The sequence below is a fragment of the Colletotrichum costaricense genome (assembly GCF_030867565.1).
Source record: "Colletotrichum costaricense strain IMI 309622 chromosome Unknown Scaffold_1.1, whole genome shotgun sequence".
In the NCBI taxonomy this organism is placed as follows: Eukaryota; Fungi; Ascomycota; class Sordariomycetes; order Glomerellales; family Glomerellaceae; genus Colletotrichum; species Colletotrichum costaricense.
The window spans coordinates 2,071,291-2,087,278 of NW_026848230.1; the positions used below are offsets into that span (position 1 = coordinate 2,071,291).

A 15,988-nucleotide genomic window follows, 5' to 3' on the forward strand; every position below is an offset into this window, starting at 1 on the left:
GTCTATTGCCTGGCAATTTAGGTAGGCTTGAATCAATCCTCAGTCTTCTGCAGCTGGACGCAAGATACTGCAGCAAGTTGCATACCACCTGGACAAGGGTTCGTTGCTTCAACGCCCGGACCGAAAAGACGAATGGCGATAAGGAACCGGTGAAGAGCTGGGCCAGGGCACTTCCACGAGGCGTTGATGCGTTGGAGACTTTCTGGCAGCTGAGGTGCGTTTAAGTGGCCGGCAGTGCGACATGCAACCTCGATCAAGACGGCTGACGGCAGACTGCAAGTTCGTCCACACTTTCGATATGGACTATGCCTTGTGCCGAGACACTTTGAAAGATGGACGTCTCGTCATATTGACGACAGCAACTGGTGTAATCTGGGAACGTCTCGCAAAGTGTATGACTGTCAATGTTCTTCAGGTACCACCGCTGGAAGGTAAGTAAGGTAACCTACGGAATACCGGTACATAACTTCTGCTCTCTCTCGGAGATATCCACCGAGCCGACTGATAAGCTTCCCCAGCCATTTGTACTGACGCGAGAGAACGTTATAGATCATCTATTGTAAACCGCCCTTCTACTTCACTGATTCATGAGAGAGATACTAGCTAAGCATGTGACCCTCTCCCCCCTCTCAGTCTGGTCATTTAAGGTAAGGTAAGGCGGGTTGAGATCCTTCTGGTGTTCTTGGGTGGTGTGTTAGTGAGCTTCACTGTCCCAGATTGCGTTTAGTGAGTCGTTCCTCCAACCACCCCAGCAAGCAGGTCATCCGTCTCCACCTTTGTGCGCAGAGACACTGCCGGGTGTCCAATCGAAAAGCATCCCGTCATCTGCTTGCCCGCTTGTCCCAGCGTTTGCCCAGTCAGGGTGCTGCAGCAGTGTGCCCCTGCTAGCCACGGGTCTCTCCCAGCCTACGTAGCGACCTCTCCCGGCAAGTGAAGGCTGCGTCTGCAGAGGTACTGTGCTACCGAACACTTTACAGAGAAGGTACAGAGTGCTACCCATCACCGGGATTGAGGTATTGGAACCTGGAAGGTAAGGAGACGTCTACCTATGACCTCTGCCATCTAGCAACTCCGACACCTGCATCCATGAACTCCAAACCTCAAAGCTTCACCTCCCATCTTACACTACCTTACGTCTCACGGCCTACGTTTCTCCCTCGCTCTCTCTTCCCTCCTCACGCACCTCCTCTCAGCTCCCAGACCTCGGCCTCCCATCTCACGCACCTCATCTGCTTCGCCTACTGCACCGTCCGCCCACAAGTCCGTCCGTCCGCATCCGCGTCCAGTCCGCACCACGACCCTCTCGCGAGCTATTCTGTAATTAAACGCCTAGCGACAAAGCACTCGCCACAACATTCCTACCATAACATAGGCGTCGCCGTCCCTTCCAAGATATCGACCGACCAGAGCAACCGCGGGGCCTTCCCGCGGTAACGTAGGCCGACCTGGACCCCAACTACAATCCGAATTCCAATTCCCATCTTATTCCAGCCAACCAACAAGTGCCCACCCCGCCGCACCAGACATCTTCAACCGCAGTTCCGACCCAAGCCCCCGCGGCTTCCCGCCCCTCCTCTTCTGACGATTCTACAACTTCGAGCCACTACCAAGCGACCGCCGTCCAACTCTCCTCGACTGTTCCCGAAGCGATAGCATCTCCCTCGGCGCCCCGTCAGGTCTTGGGCCGTAGACGAAGAGCTTCCGACGCGGACCGGGGAGACTCTCCTACCTCGTCCGCGGCTGCCAGTCCAATCGGCTTACATCGTTCAAAACGCAGAAGAGGAGACTCCACCATGATCTCAGACGGCGATGGAGCTGCCTCAAATGGAACGTCGAGGACGTACTCCAACGGCGCAACGACGGAAGCCCCACTGACTGCCTCCGCGACAAATGGTGCCCGCAAAGCCGCTGCCCTGAACGGGTCATCCCGTTCTGACAAGGAAGCTCAGACATCCGTTCCCTCAACCTACTATGGACATGATCGCGAGGAGGTCACCCGCATACTCATACAGGCTCTGTCCGACATGGGATACCAGGGTGCTGCCGAGAGCGTGAGCAAAGACAGCGGCTACGAGCTAGAGAGCCCGACGGTCGCCGCCTTTAGGAGCGCAGTCGTTAGCGGCGAGTGGGGTGAAGCCGAAGAGCTGCTTTTCGGAGCCGTCATGTCCGAAGATCGAAGCCAACCCGGGAATGGTCTCGTCTTAGCCCCTGGCTCTGACCGGAATGTCATGCGATTTTGGCTGCGGCAACAAAAGTTTCTCGAGTTGTTGGAGCAGCGAGATACCTCCCGGGCCCTGATGGTGCTGCGAACCGAACTGACGCCGCTATACCAAGATACTCAAAAGCTCCATTTCCTCTCCAGTCTTCTCATGTGCCAGTCAACAGAAGACTTGAAGGCTAAAGCCGAATGGGATGGTGCTCACGGCCAGTCGAGAAAGGTCCTGCTGTCTGAACTGTCCAGTGAGTATCACCGATGCCTATAGTGACGTATAGAGTAATTGACGAAAGGATAGAATGCATCTCGCCCTCGGTCATGCTGCCAGAGAATCGTCTTGCCGTTCTTCTACAGCAGGTGAAGCAGAGCCAAATAGACAGCTGCCTCTGGCATACAACCGCATCATCTCCTTCATTATACTCGGATCACTATTGTGAACGGAGTCACTTCCCTACTGACGTCGCGTTGGAGCTCACAGACTTGACTGGCGAAGTCTGGCAAGTTTTGTTCTCTCACGACGGCCAGCGACTGGCTGCTTGCGGAAGTGGCGAAGCTGTCGTCATCTGGGACTTGCCTTCTTTCTCAGTCTCTCAAATCTTGCGCCCGCATGCTCAGGGTGTCGGTGGTCTGTCTTGGAGCCCTGATGACTCCATGATCGTCACATGCTCACAGGACAAGTATGCCAGGCTGTGGGACACCACGGTGCGTAATCTCCATTCACCGAATTTCCCTCGATCCTGGTGCTAACAAATTCGTAGACTGGAGAGCTAGTTATGAAGCTCGAGCGATTTGAGGAGCCTGCGAGTGGCTGTGTGTGGGCGGCGGACAGCAAGACCTTTGTTACCGGATCTCTAGACAAGCAACACGGCTTACGTACGTGGAGTATCTCTGGCGAAATGATGTGCGAATGGGGCAAAAAGCATAGAGTTCAGGACATCTGTGGTTCTCCGGACGGTCACTGGCTCGTGGCTGTCGACGACGAACAGAAGATCCACGTCTACAACGCCTTCACACGCGAGCTAGAGTACGAAATGGAGGTCAAGTCGCGACCGACATGCGTGAGTATTAGCGAAGACTCACGGCATTTGCTCCTTAACAAAAAGGATGGCGAGCTGCAACTGATAGATCTGGTAAACCGAACGTCGGTCCAGAAGTTCTTGGGTCACACTGGGGGCGACTTCATAATTCGGAGTGCCTTTGGCGGCGCGAACGAGAGCTTCGTTGTAAGCGGCAGTGAAGGTATGTGAAGAGTGGCTGAGTGTATGATGGCAGACACTGATAAACTGCATTTAGATGGAAACATCCTCATCTGGCACAAGAATAGCGGCGCTGCAGTGGAGAGACTCGAAGGGCATCAGCCTCGGACTAACGCTGTCACCTGGAACCCCGCAGACCCTTGTATGCTGGCTTCATGTGGCGACGATGGCAAGGTCAAAATGTGAGTTTGCCATAAAAATCCTCGTTTATTATCGCTGACACCGCCCAGATGGTCGAATAAGACTCGGAGCACAGCTCTAAGATCATTACATAACGGCGCTTCTCGAAGTTCGAATGGCTGGAGAGATGAAGAGCGTGCCGAGGAATAGCAGACTGCGGTGCGGCTCAAGGCCGAGTAGAGCAGGTTCGGAATCGGAATGGAAATTAAACCCCCTTTCATCAACATACTATGGTGTCATGGCGCATTTTGGGCTGCGGTATAAGAGTAAGGTGACAGGAGCCGTTCGTGGATACCACCACGATTGGGTTGGCTCACTGAAATTAGAACGATCAATGTTGTATTACCGTCCCTATTATCAAGACTGTCATCGTAGCGGTGCTGATTGCTGGCTTGCACAGTTCCTTGGTGCGAGCATTGTTCACTGTCATGGAACGAGGAAGCAGGCACTTGAACCGCGCATAGTCAAGAATCTTGCCCTGCTTCTTTCCGCCATAAACGAGTGGCAAAATGGGTGGAAGGCAATCTCTCGTGTGCATGCCGAGCCTGGTCTGGACAGAGGCATTCTCGCGTATTTGTGGCAAAAGACTGCGGCAGCGACGTCAACCCGGGAAGGACCAGCCTTTTTAGCATCTTGCAAGTGCACACTGCCTGCTTGAGACTTTGCTAGAAAGGAACTGTACCTTTCCCTCCAGTAACCCCCAACTACCACAGACTAACATCGCTCATTGACGTCCATCATCCATCTAACTCTAAACTTCTAGGAACCGTCCATTGTCTACCGTCTTGGTTACTTAGGTCGGTCATTTGACACTAGTTACATCATCGACCTTCCTCTTCAGATTGCATTATCCACCCTCCGATCAACATGGATCGACCCAAAAACACGCGAGCATCTAGCAGCGCAGGGCAACGGAGGCGCGAGAACAATTCAACGGAGACAGTACAACGACGAGAGCCAGACAAACAGCCCATCATGGGACAGGTCCGATCGCACAATTGGCTGGCGAAGCAACGAGAGGTTACTACAGAAGCAGCGCTATGCCCATGCATGGTATATGCTCGTACCGCCGAGAGACTCGAGCGAGCTGCCTATGGCGAGGACCCCTTGACTCCGCCTTCAGGTGGTTGCAGCAGTCCATGTTGGTCTTGTTTCCTGAGCTCTCTGAGTAAGGAAACTCTTTGAAAAACCTTGTAGGCATTCCCTGACTGCTGCAGTGTGCAACTGGAGAAGGCCGCTCAGCAACCAACGCGGTGACATTCGGAACCGATATGCCATCACGGGTAGCACCGAGGACGACGAACTTCACGCCTGTGCCCACCCATTCTGGACTCTGATGGGGAATCACAATGAAGTCCTGGTGCGAGAGAAAATATGTAAAAAGTTTAACACCTACCCTTTCTCGCCAGGGCCTCCACCAGTTGAGATTCGTCGCTTCAAGCCTCAGCCCAACCATCCGTATGAATCGCCCGCGCAAATGCAGATGAAGGAAAAGAGCCTACCGAGAATTGTCGAGTTACCTGAATCCGGTAGCTCAAAGGAGAGAGCAAAGCCACAAAGTCCGCCGGCGAAGGCTACCCCGGAAGCCAGCTCCCAGCAATTGCCTCCTCCTACTAGCAACAAACACACTCCTGCGAGAACTCCGGACACCCAGCAAAGTCAGAGTCCGATTCTGGGCTCCCAAGATCCTCGCGTCACGGTGGCTGACTTCGCTGAGCCCCACCGGCTCAGTCAAGACCAAAAGAGGCCAGTTGGAAACAGACAGTTCCCGCATACTGTTCACAATGATCCTCTCTTTGGAATTGCTGAGGAGATTCATCCGCATACTGTCCACGAGGACCCAATAGTTCAAGTGGCTCGACGACTCTCCCCTCATCAGATTAATATAGATCCCAAGACAGCGACACCGGCTGCCAGCCTCCCTCATAGCGTTCACCAGGATCCCACCGTCAACGTAGCTGAAGAGCCAACGGAGCACACGGTACACAATGACTTGACAACCAAGACGGCCGCTCCTGCACACGATCACAGGCTTAGCCAGGATGTCGTGGCGCCAGTCAGTACGCGAGCAGTACCCCACAGCGTCCACGACGACCAAACGGTTAGTATGCAGAGCCAGACAGCTCCGCATGCTCTCAGCGGAGATCCCACGGTCAAGGTTGATGAGGGCGAACCAAAGCAACACGCAATGCAACCAAGCGCAGCGACTCCGGCACCCGAGAACCAGAAGCCGAACCCCCACCAGTTGGGAGACATTGGCCGTGCTTCGACAGCACCGGCCCCGCTACAGTGATCGCGCAGTTGATGGCGTAGATTCGACTACATCTCTGGGGGCGAATAGAAGGAAATGAAGAGAAAGAAACCAACCGTTGAATAGCCTTATGATTATAGTCCGTAGCCACGATCCTCGGAGGCGTTCTTCAACAGTCAATAACTAGTATCCCATATGCTCATCAACGCCTCAGACCTTGTGCACTTGAATGAGGAGTGACATGATCCAAGTTTCCATATGATTAGGAACGACGAACCTCACGTCACTGCTTTGTCTGCCAGCCAGCCACCCAAGCTCCTCTATAAGTTTAGTAAACTAAGCAAGGATCAAGTCTGTCATCATCCAAAGCGCGGTCAACGCTGAGGAACCGTCAGTCAAGGTAGTCGAGTCCGTGTGTCCGGTTCGATTCGTAACTCATCAAGCTCAGGGCCACTTCACCAACCGCTCTTGAGGCATTCTGCGAAGAACTTCATCAAGGGGAACATCTCGTCCCGATCACGGGGCATGGCCACGTCCTTCCTCTTCCACTTGACGACCCTGACATCGAGGAACTCTTCCTTTACGGCATCAAAGGCGTCGTCGTCGAGCTGGACAAGACACGCTTTCGTCTTGCACTTGCCCCGCGTGCTGACTGTGGGAACCATAGAGGGTGGCAGGGGACCGCCGATCGAGAGGACGCCCTTGAGGGTGTTTTCGTCAAAGTGGCTGTCATTCCTCTTGGGTTTGGATGCAGAGGAAGCAGCCGTGGGATTAGAGGACTCAGTCACGTCTACGACTTTTGGGCCGAGACGGAGCTGCGATGCGATGCCCAAGGCCAGGGACCCGCCTTGGCCGAAGCCGAAGAGGATGATGTCGCTGAGTTCCCAGCCGCAGCGGGCGACGAGGGTGTCGCGGATGAGGCGGTCTACGACGAGGGTTGAGGATTTGGAGAAGCCAGGGTCCGTGGCGAGGGCGTCTGTGGAGGGGTCGAAGGTGATGTCGTCGCCCCAGTGGAAGTGGCCGGAGGAGTTTGCGGAGGAGGTGGATGGCCCGTCATCGGGCAGCATGGACGGGGGTAGCGGGGAGGGACCGCGAAGGGAGATGGAGAGGACGCCCGGGAGGGACATTGCGCGGGCGAAGGAGGCGAAGGGGACCTCGGAGTCGCCTAGGCCGTGGAAGAGGAGGAGGATTGCGGTGGTGGATTCCGGGGGGTTTGGGAAGGCTAGGGTTAGGGGGAGGACTTTTTGGACTTGGGTGAAGTCTTCTGGGGTTGGGATCCGGGGAGGCATTTTTTTGGTTGTTGTCTAGGTTGTTGGCGTGAGTCTGGATCGTGGTCTTGGCGTTTGGGTTGAGTGTGACTGGAAAGTCTGCGGTTTCTGAGAAACGTGATGCGTTGAGTAGTTGGGCGAGAGTACACCCTTGTTGTTCTGGACTTTTCTTTCGGCCGGGATTTGATGAATGGCGATGAGAAGGAATAAAGTCCGACAAGCCGCGTATGTTTAGTGTTTACGGGCTGAGTTGGCCTGGTGAAGTGTTGATCGCGTGAGGTGGGCAGGACTAGGCGTGTGTGGATGGTTTGAGCAGTCAGGTCGGATGAGGTGAAGTTATCTCCAAGTGGGGCGGGACCTTCGGCTCCCTCCTCACACTGGGAGTTTGAACTTTGAACTCTCAGTGACACGAGCTTTTTTTCTTGCTCACGCAGTGGCGAGTGAGCGTTGTGTGAGTGGAGGAACAAGACGTAAATTAACAGGCAGAAAATAACCCAACCGCCGTCTCCACTTTTCCCCGACGAAATTCAAGCTTCAAACGCCATGTGTGATAGATTAACAGTTTTCAGCCTCTCAATGCTTGCAATCACCGCAGGGCTGACTTTAATCACTTCCCTCCCGCCTACCCAATCTTTCTAGCCCACCGTATGTTTCCCGTGAGCGTGTAATATGGGGGGCAATAACCTTACAATCTATCCATAATTACTTTCTTCAGGGACACATGCGGGACATTAAGTCTGGGGGAGAAGTTTAGATATTCATCTTTCTGATGGGTTTGAAAGACCTAGCGGCCAAATCTGACCTTCGAACGCCCATAGCTGCTCTTCACACAGACACCAATCTCGTCTCTTCTTCTAGGTTCAGGCTGTCAAAAACATCAGTAAAACTCGTCTCAAGATTGACTTTTCCTCTCGCATGAGCGAGAGCCGCACTTCAGCACCGCCGTCAGCCAACAACCTCAATCTCCCTCAGAGCACTCCGTGCTGGCTGTCCTGCAATCTTCCCGCACAGTTCAGGCGGCGGTGGTTCCCTCGTGGCCAAGTGGTTGCGTGTTCGTCGCAGCAAAAGCACGCACAACGCTGCGCTGCGCCGGCTGACTCGAGGCCTTTTCTCGTGTCCTTCCCCCCTCTCTCCAACTTCTGTACCTTACTCGTCGCCATCACATCATGAGACGACATGCAAGACGGCTAGGTGTGGAGGGGATGGCATTGAGGCTCAGCCTCCATACTGGGCAAGGAAGGCCCCGGCACCCGCGTCTTTGGACGTCTAGAGGGACGATCCACCAGTGTGGTTACCGCTTGTCGGGTCTCCAGACTCCCTTTCTCTCCTCCAATTTCCGTCTCTTTCGGATAGTGTTCTTCGCCTCAAGGCAGCGAAGGACCCGTTCTATGTTTGTACAAGATGATTGTCCATAGACCCCAGCACGGAATGATCTCACCCTGAAACGGCCTCCGCGCCCGCCGCCAGCCCTGCTTCCTCGCTCTTCTCTTTACCTCTTTCGAGGAAGAAGACGAGAAGCGGGAATCGTTACACGCTGACGAGAGTTGGTCACTTCCGACGGCGCCGCCGAACGTTCGTCCTGTGGCGTCAATGCTCTTCCATGGATGGAGAGACAACATTGAGATGAGCTTGTTAGCTGTAGGTAAGGCAGTGATGGAGGAAGGCCTCCACTCGATCTATAAGATCGTCAGACATCCCGCCGGGCTGTTCGGATACCCAGCTCATTCATCAACTCAATATCTGTTGCCTCAGTTCCAATACCTTCACTTTTTCTTTCTTCACAGCTGTGCTGTCGTTTCCAACAGACCCGTCTTTCGCTCAAGAAACATCTATAATCAATTCCTTTCTGTTATTACCCTTCTTTTCTTATAAACCATTTTAAACACTGAGGCAAAATGAAGTTCTCCGCCGTTCTCACTACTCTCGTCGCCGTTGCCTCGGCCGCCCCCTCCCGGGACATCTCCTCGTCCGGCAGCAAGCTCCAGAAGCGCGCCGCCGTGTTCGCGACGGCTAAGACCTTTGACGAGCTATCCATCAGCGGCAAGAATGCCGGCACCGCAAAGGAGGATGCCCTCCAGAAGCTGAGCGGTCTGCCGACGGACCTGTCCACCGTCGACAAGGCGGATCTCGCTTTCCTCAACAACGTCAACAAGATTGCCAACCAGGCCGAGCGCGGTGCCTACAATGTTGAAATCGCAAAGACGGCACCCGGCGAGGACGCCCTGGCCCTTCAGGTAAGATATCGGGATCTTCTTCCATCGATCGAAACAGGCGACTAACATGGTACTACAGCGCGCAAAGATCCAGAACAAGGTCCTCAAGCTCACGGCCACCGTCATGGGCCTGCAGGCCCAGCAGGCGCAGGGCAAGAACGTGACGGCCAAGCTGGACGAGGAGACCAAGAAGCTCAACAAGAACATTGCCGACGACGTCGCCAACGCCGGCAAGCCCGCGACCGCCCTCAAGTTCAACGCCTCCACCGACAACCCGGCCGCCAGCGAGGTGCCCAAGGATGATGCCACTGCCACGAAGGCCGGTGACGTTGTTGACCAGTCCATCAAGGCCGCCGGCGGAAACGCTGGCGCTGCCGGGGCCAAGGGTACGGGTAAGAAGGGAACCAAGACGGCGAGCAAGGCTGTTGTCGAGGCTGCTGAGGTTGCTGAGGAGGAGGACGAGGAGTAAAGGAGGTTTACCTGGTTCATAGAAGTGAGGTCCAGATTAATGTAGCCGACCACAGGGTGGGTTGGTGCAAAACTCGTTTTGGGCTCTGGTGGCTCGCGAGGATATTCTCAATAAATGTTTAAAGCAACTTTCAACCAGTCTTCTTGCGATTCCAAGCTTGCATAGGGAAATGGCAGCGCTTTCAACATGTAGTTGGGCGTGAAGCACGTCACTGCTCACGTACTGTCGTTGCGACTTTGAACGTCGACAACTCGTTGATTGATTCCGTCCCAGAGGCACCACTAGGTCGGCTACGTATATTCTGCAGCTGATTGCAAAGGTCTTGCTCAAAACTGCTTACGTCTGACACCGTGCCAGAAGCACCTCTTGAGTTGTCAGAGCTCTATTTTCACGTTCAACATAGAAGCAAGCCAGTAAGACTTCTGCTGAACATGAGAACAGTCCCACGACTCCCGGGCTATTGAAGTCCGAAGATGATCTACATGCCATCTGAGATCGGACGGCAGATATCGGGGATGCGTATTGTTTGGTGGATCAAATGGTTGTCACTGGGACGATACCCCACGATGTGTGATAGACTCGGCAGATCTTTCTCATCACCCAATATGTTCTAGACCACGGTCCTGTGGCATTTGCTTGGACGGTTTACATAGTGTGCACTTGCAGATACTTCATAGAAACACCCAACCCAAATAGTCACTCGTCGTGGTGATCACCGAGGATCTCGTAAGGCACATTTTCAATGCCCACCTCAGCCTACCTAATTCACTTACACGCCAGTGACCCAAAAATTGAAGTCTATCTTCTCTTCCTCCCGTGCATCTCAGGAAGAGTCAACTTTCAAATTCTGTTAGTCACGCCTCCCCCAAATTCGGCCTCTTCTACCGACGACGATTCGCCGAAAGGCAGGGGAAGCCCACGACTAACCCCCCAGCCTCTTACACGTTTCATCGACTGTCCAGACGAAAAAATCCCCACCATCTTACACCGCAAAACCCCATACAGTCACATCGTCGCCGCATCTCCCGAACACATCCCTTGGACTAATCCATATTTGGACCTGTGCGTTCAAGCATTGTGACGGAGAGGCTGCCAAAATAGAGAAATGAGCCCTTTCCCTCACCCCTGTTCGTCTCATCCGTACTTGCGCTTCTTTTGGCTTCGATCCCTTTTGGGATGTTGCATGAGACGACAGGCCCTCTTCTTCTTGCTCTCTTTCCCCTTCTCTCTCCTTGAGGCTCAAGATCTCTGCTTTTTGGATACGAGCAAGCGAGGGTGAGATGTGCTCCTATTCGCTTACGGCTGGCTCAGCCGAGAAGAGGGGAGAGAGTTACCAGGCCCTCCCCATTCTTTGCCAGCATTTTGCATTAGATCTCTCATCATCCCGTCGGTAAGATCCTGGGAACCAAAATCCGAATACTTCGGTCTCCTCGCGTCGAGTTGCTCGCTTGTTTGAGAGTGGCCGGCTGAAGTCAGGAGGTGTTCGTTTTGACACATCGTGAGCCGCCTTTACGGGTTTATAGACTTGACACTCAAGAGAGGGGAAGCTTAATCGGGCCTCATGCTCCAACTCCTGAGCAGACGTATATAATAGCCATTCTCGCTCGTCCCATCTCTCCTTGACTGTCTCTGACCCCATCACCACAGTTCAGTCTCTTCTGCTTCTCTACCGCCGGCCGGACACTCTTTTTCGTCTTTCTACTGTATCCATAACCTTAAATCACAAACAGCCTCTCATTTCATCGGTTCTTTTCTCGAGATACCCCAAGCCGAACAACACACACCCAAGCACCATGAAGTTCACTGTCCAAACCGCCCTCTTCGCCCTCACCATGGCCATCGGCGCCAGCGCCGCAGCCGTAGAGGACCCCACCTCGGCCGCAGCCCGCCGCGACGTCCTCCTGATGGAGCGCCAGGGCGCAAACGCCAACCGGCCCGTCCCCAACGGCGCCTGCTGCGTCGCCAACACGAGCTTGAAGCAGGATGTCTGCAACGTCAACGGCCAGACTGGCCGTTGTGTTCCGGACAGCATCAACAATTGTAAGACTCACTCCGAACCCCCTTACATTCTAGTATGGGTCTTTTTATGTATTGCCGTTTGCTAATGAGACTCTCCGTAAATAGGCGGCTCAAGCTTGACTTGCATTGAGGACAGCAGGTTGGATTGCGACCCGAACACGCTCGAGCGTGGTCGTCCCCTTTGCCGCCGCAGACAGGGAGCGTAAAGGGGGTGTGATCTTGATGCAGACAAGATGGAGTAATCTGGGCGAACTTTGGTATTTTGTTTTTTTTGGGTAGCATGTTCTCATTCACACTAAGATACCACTACAATCAAAAGAGTCCAAGTTTTGCTCAAATTCGTCGGTTGATCAAAGTAGAACGAAAAAGTTGCGATGGTGAACAAACTCTGGTCTTTGAGATTCGTACGCTATTCTAGACATCTAAAGCAAAAGCAGGATCGTCACGTATCAAAGATCACCGTGGCACGCTCTCGTCATCATCTACCAGTGACCGACCCCTAATCATCGAAGGGCCCGGCTGCATGTCTATCCATTTGCCTTCCGCATTCCAAATGCCAGCTTTCGTAAAATCATAGCTCTCGCTGCCTTCCATGAATCCAAAACGGAAGTATTCGTTCATGCCGAGATCGCTTTGGCGGCTCCAGAGGAAACTCGTTGGAGGTACGGGTCCATCGTCAAAGTAGGTACGGAAGCGCTCTACATCGTTGACAAGAACGCTGATGCCGTCGTAGCGCGCTCCATCGGGAGGAGTAGCCCAAGTGAAGTTGATGCTCCACATAGCTTGACCTAGGTCGATGACGGGTGGGAGAATGCTGGGCAAGACCGACCCGTGCTGAGCGTCGCCTTGGAGGGCCGCAGGTGTCTGGAGAACAGCGTCGAAGCCCCAGCGGGCGATGCCGTTGATGAAGAGACCGACTAAAATGCCCTGATAGAGCAGTGAAGGTCTGGTCTGCATACTCGTGCCCGGGAGCAAGAGTAACGCCAGGATGTAGTGGTGAATGCGCAGGCTCAGGTCTGGCAGGACAAGGCATACAATGATACCCGCCACGAATAGGAGGTACAGCTTGAGGTATTTCAGGAGACGGCCCTCCTGTCTAAAATACCAGATTTGCTTGGCGGTGATTACCACCAAGACGATGATGATGATGGCCAACGCTGCCTTTGCTCCCGGCTGTTGGTTCAGATCATGCGCATTCAGACGCTGAATCGGAATGAAGCTAAAGGTATAGTTGGTAAGCGCACCAACCCAGCAACCACCGAGCCACAAGATCGTCTTCTCCACCTGAGCAGTAAGCCCATTGAGCGTTCGTCGAATTCCCATCTTGTCAAACATAACCCAGGCGCAGAACATCGCCGGGAGGTATTTGCCAACGATATTCGATACTAGGTCCGCAACCGAGTAGTGATTTGGGGGGTCGGAGGCGAGCCCGACATGCCAAAATATGCCAGTAAAGATTGAGAAGAAGAAGAGGGAAGGTGATGACGTGAACAGAGAGAGGACCGTCGTGAAAACAACCGAGACCGCCAACAAATTCCATCTCAGGTCTTTGGCGCGGCATTGAATGCCAGGCTCGAACGTGAACGAGAGTGGGAAGTAGGAGTCAAAGCTGATGCTGTCAATCCCATTCTTGTCCGAGCTCAAGTAGTCCTCGTTTCGCCCAACGAGGCGGACAACACCACAACCTCCATTATCGTTAGATATCACACCGGCATGGATCGCAGCGGCGCAGATGAACGAGTCACCTCGGTAAATCGGCGAGCTCGTGTTATCGGTTTGTCCGCCGATAACAAGTGGCTGGTAGACAATCTCCTGGTCTCCGACCGCTCTTGGATTCAAGACCATGTAGCCGGCGCAGTTGGCTGAGCACCTGAAGGCAAAGCCGCTGCCATTGAACGGGCGGCAGTCCGCACCATTGAGGCCGCAATTATTTCCTCTCGTCCAGTATGCCGCACCACACCCAATCTGCGAGGGGGCTCCCCATCCTTCAACCTCAGTAGCGAATGTCTCGCTCCTCTTGACCAAGGCAAATGTGATGATCCAAATGGCGAAGTAAAGAAAAACGATGCCGACCCGGTGCTTGAATTTTCGGAGGTATCGATCAACTAACACAAGAGGGAACTCTTGAACCTGAGGAAAGATGGCCTTGATTTCGTAATCGTGTGGGTTTGGCGGACCTTTGGTCCATTTTGCGGTAGCCTTCACGATGCGGCGCACCGGGAATGGCACCCATCTCCAGCGCTTCCAGTGTCCTTCGTCCTGCATGAACCGGGGTGTCGATGGGCCGGAGTCGTCATCGACTTCGAGTTCGCGGCGAGGGCTATCCTCGAGCGGCGCATCGGGATGTTCTGTGGTATTTGCCCGGTTCGTAGGCTCGTCGGCCTGCTGTCGCTCCATGATGCTCAAGAGCGGTTCCTGCTCATGTCTTCGGTCATCCATAGTGGAGGAATGTACGTGGGGGCTAGGCAAGATATGTAAGGTGAGTCGTCGACGATTCGGCGGATCGGACAAGGGGCGAGACCTAAGGACCTAAGTGGTTAGGAAACCGAGGGCGGCTACGCCATGACGATCAGTCAGCAAGAGGATGGCTCGGCATTGGGGTCGGGCGAGAGGTCATACCAGAAGAGCAGTGAACCGTGGTATCAATGCGATGCTATCAAGTGACGAGGCTCTCTCGGTCGTGAAACGAATGTTTCGCTGGCCTCCCATCGAGTTGCTCACGGAGGCGACGCATTGGCTTCGGAAACTTCAGACGAAAGAACGGCAGCCTATGGGTGACAGCGCTGTGGCTGAGGGACAGCTCAGGAACCGCATTAGCCAGGTGATCCTGAAGCAGACGATCCCGCGGCACCGAAGCACCTCTGTTCCCTGTCTGACTTGGCCCTGGCAGGTGGAGCATCGGGTGGTCCTTGCTCTTGCCCGGCGTTCCGCGTGGCGACAAAGTGCAACGTCAAAAGAGGGAGTACGTACCGTGGGTGCCGCTTTAGTGGACCAGAAACGGACAGAATTGCATCCTGCTTCGGAGCTGCGGCGAGCGGGTGTCGGAGGGGCAAGCGACCCGCTCTCTCTAGCCACCGATACCCCACGCCGAGTCTCAGCCACATGACGGACCGACTCCCATACCGATCTGGTGGCGCAGTCTAGACGCCGCCCTCATCTGTTTGTCGGGAAAAAACGGCGAGTCATTTGACAGATGCGCGATTGATCTTGCGCGTTCATCTGGCTTTAAATGACAAACTGCAACTCTCTCACTTGTTCATGCTTATAATGACACTCTGGCCCCCACGTGTTTAGACTTTTTTCGTCACCGACATCGCCCTTGCAACTTTGACATGTGCTTGGAACATCAAGGTTGACTTTTTTGCAGGCTCACGATATAATTACCGCAATATCGAGAGTGAATCTCTCAATTGAGGCATCCTACGCCGCCTATATGCTTAGGGTCACTGTTGGATCAATCCCAGCCTCCAGTAATGCGGTTGATGGCGCTAGGGCTTTGTCTGGTACTGATAGTTACATAGTAGACAAACGATCCAGCTGAACCTTGCCTTCCACACTCTTTCATCTTAGACTGAGTTGGATGCAGCAACTTTCCTGGCTTCTATCGCCTTCTTTTGACCCATTTAAACTGCTGGTCAACTTGGCAACCATGTACCTCATTGGACATGGTGTCTGATAGTGGATGCTATGGACTGGACTGGGCTATCCCGTACCGACATTTCATCGCTTCGCGACGGCTGTCGGTGTGCATGTGCTACCGTCTCTTCCCTACACGTGTACGCTTCGTCGGCGGGGGACTCGTTCTTGTTGAGGAACCTCTAGCCGGTAAGGGACTTGTAGCCAAGCAAGGTACATACCTTCGCCTTCGCTTCTGTTGGCCTTGCTTTTTCCGCGTCACTCCTTCGCCTCAACTAAGTACTTGAGTGGTTGCAAGAGCTTCTCGCAACCAACTTGTCTCGTGACCTCCTTCCCTCCCAGACTCAACACTGCAGTTGTTCTGCCACATTTATTAAGGTGCCAGAGCTTAATCTGTTCCTCTACAACAGTCAACCTTTGATCTAGGCTTCACTGTCTGTGACCTTTCTTCCCGTTTATTCTCTCATCGGCTTCTCTAGAG

General features: G+C 53.9%; 7 protein-coding genes across 7 annotated transcripts; 5 read left to right on the forward strand and 2 right to left on the reverse strand.

The window, feature by feature from the left end:
* Positions 1 to 1,086: 1,086 nt before the first annotated feature.
* On the forward strand, positions 1,087 to 3,801 carry CCOS01_00742 (WD domain-containing protein; the record flags this gene model as incomplete). Its single annotated transcript, XM_060448939.1, has 6 exons — positions 1,087 to 1,260; positions 1,440 to 2,460; positions 2,514 to 2,917; positions 2,974 to 3,454; positions 3,509 to 3,653; positions 3,702 to 3,801. The coding sequence occupies 6 exons, from the start codon at positions 1,087 to 1,089 to the stop codon at positions 3,799 to 3,801; spliced, it is 2,325 nt and encodes a 774-aa protein (XP_060320377.1).
* A 717-nt stretch (positions 3,802 to 4,518) lies between these two features.
* On the forward strand, positions 4,519 to 5,944 carry CCOS01_00743 (uncharacterized protein; the record flags this gene model as incomplete). The annotated part of the gene is made up of 2 exons (XM_060448940.1): positions 4,519 to 4,819; positions 4,869 to 5,944. 2 exons carry the CDS (start codon positions 4,519 to 4,521, stop codon positions 5,942 to 5,944), a joined length of 1,377 nt encoding a protein of 458 aa, XP_060320378.1.
* A 413-nt stretch (positions 5,945 to 6,357) lies between these two features.
* On the reverse strand, positions 6,358 to 7,191 carry CCOS01_00744 (phospholipase/Carboxylesterase superfamily protein; the record flags this gene model as incomplete). The annotated part of the gene is made up of 1 exon (XM_060448941.1): positions 6,358 to 7,191. The coding sequence occupies one exon, from the start codon at positions 7,189 to 7,191 to the stop codon at positions 6,358 to 6,360; it is 834 nt and encodes a 277-aa protein (XP_060320379.1).
* A 1,874-nt stretch (positions 7,192 to 9,065) lies between these two features.
* On the forward strand, positions 9,066 to 9,852 carry CCOS01_00745 (uncharacterized protein; the record flags this gene model as incomplete). The annotated part of the gene is made up of 2 exons (XM_060448942.1): positions 9,066 to 9,404; positions 9,463 to 9,852. The coding sequence occupies 2 exons, from the start codon at positions 9,066 to 9,068 to the stop codon at positions 9,850 to 9,852; spliced, it is 729 nt and encodes a 242-aa protein (XP_060320380.1).
* A 1,793-nt stretch (positions 9,853 to 11,645) lies between these two features.
* On the forward strand, positions 11,646 to 12,077 carry CCOS01_00746 (uncharacterized protein; the record flags this gene model as incomplete). The annotated part of the gene is made up of 2 exons (XM_060448943.1): positions 11,646 to 11,892; positions 11,977 to 12,077. 2 exons carry the CDS (start codon positions 11,646 to 11,648, stop codon positions 12,075 to 12,077), a joined length of 348 nt encoding a protein of 115 aa, XP_060320381.1.
* A 250-nt stretch (positions 12,078 to 12,327) lies between these two features.
* Positions 12,328 to 14,310, reverse strand: CCOS01_00747 (LCCL domain-containing protein; the record flags this gene model as incomplete). Its single annotated transcript, XM_060448944.1, has 1 exon — positions 12,328 to 14,310. The coding sequence occupies one exon, from the start codon at positions 14,308 to 14,310 to the stop codon at positions 12,328 to 12,330; it is 1,983 nt and encodes a 660-aa protein (XP_060320382.1).
* Positions 14,311 to 14,521: 211 nt separating this feature from the next.
* Positions 14,522 to 14,977, forward strand: CCOS01_00748 (uncharacterized protein; the record flags this gene model as incomplete). The annotated part of the gene is made up of 1 exon (XM_060448945.1): positions 14,522 to 14,977. The coding sequence occupies one exon, from the start codon at positions 14,522 to 14,524 to the stop codon at positions 14,975 to 14,977; it is 456 nt and encodes a 151-aa protein (XP_060320383.1).
* Positions 14,978 to 15,988: the final 1,011 nt, after the last annotated feature.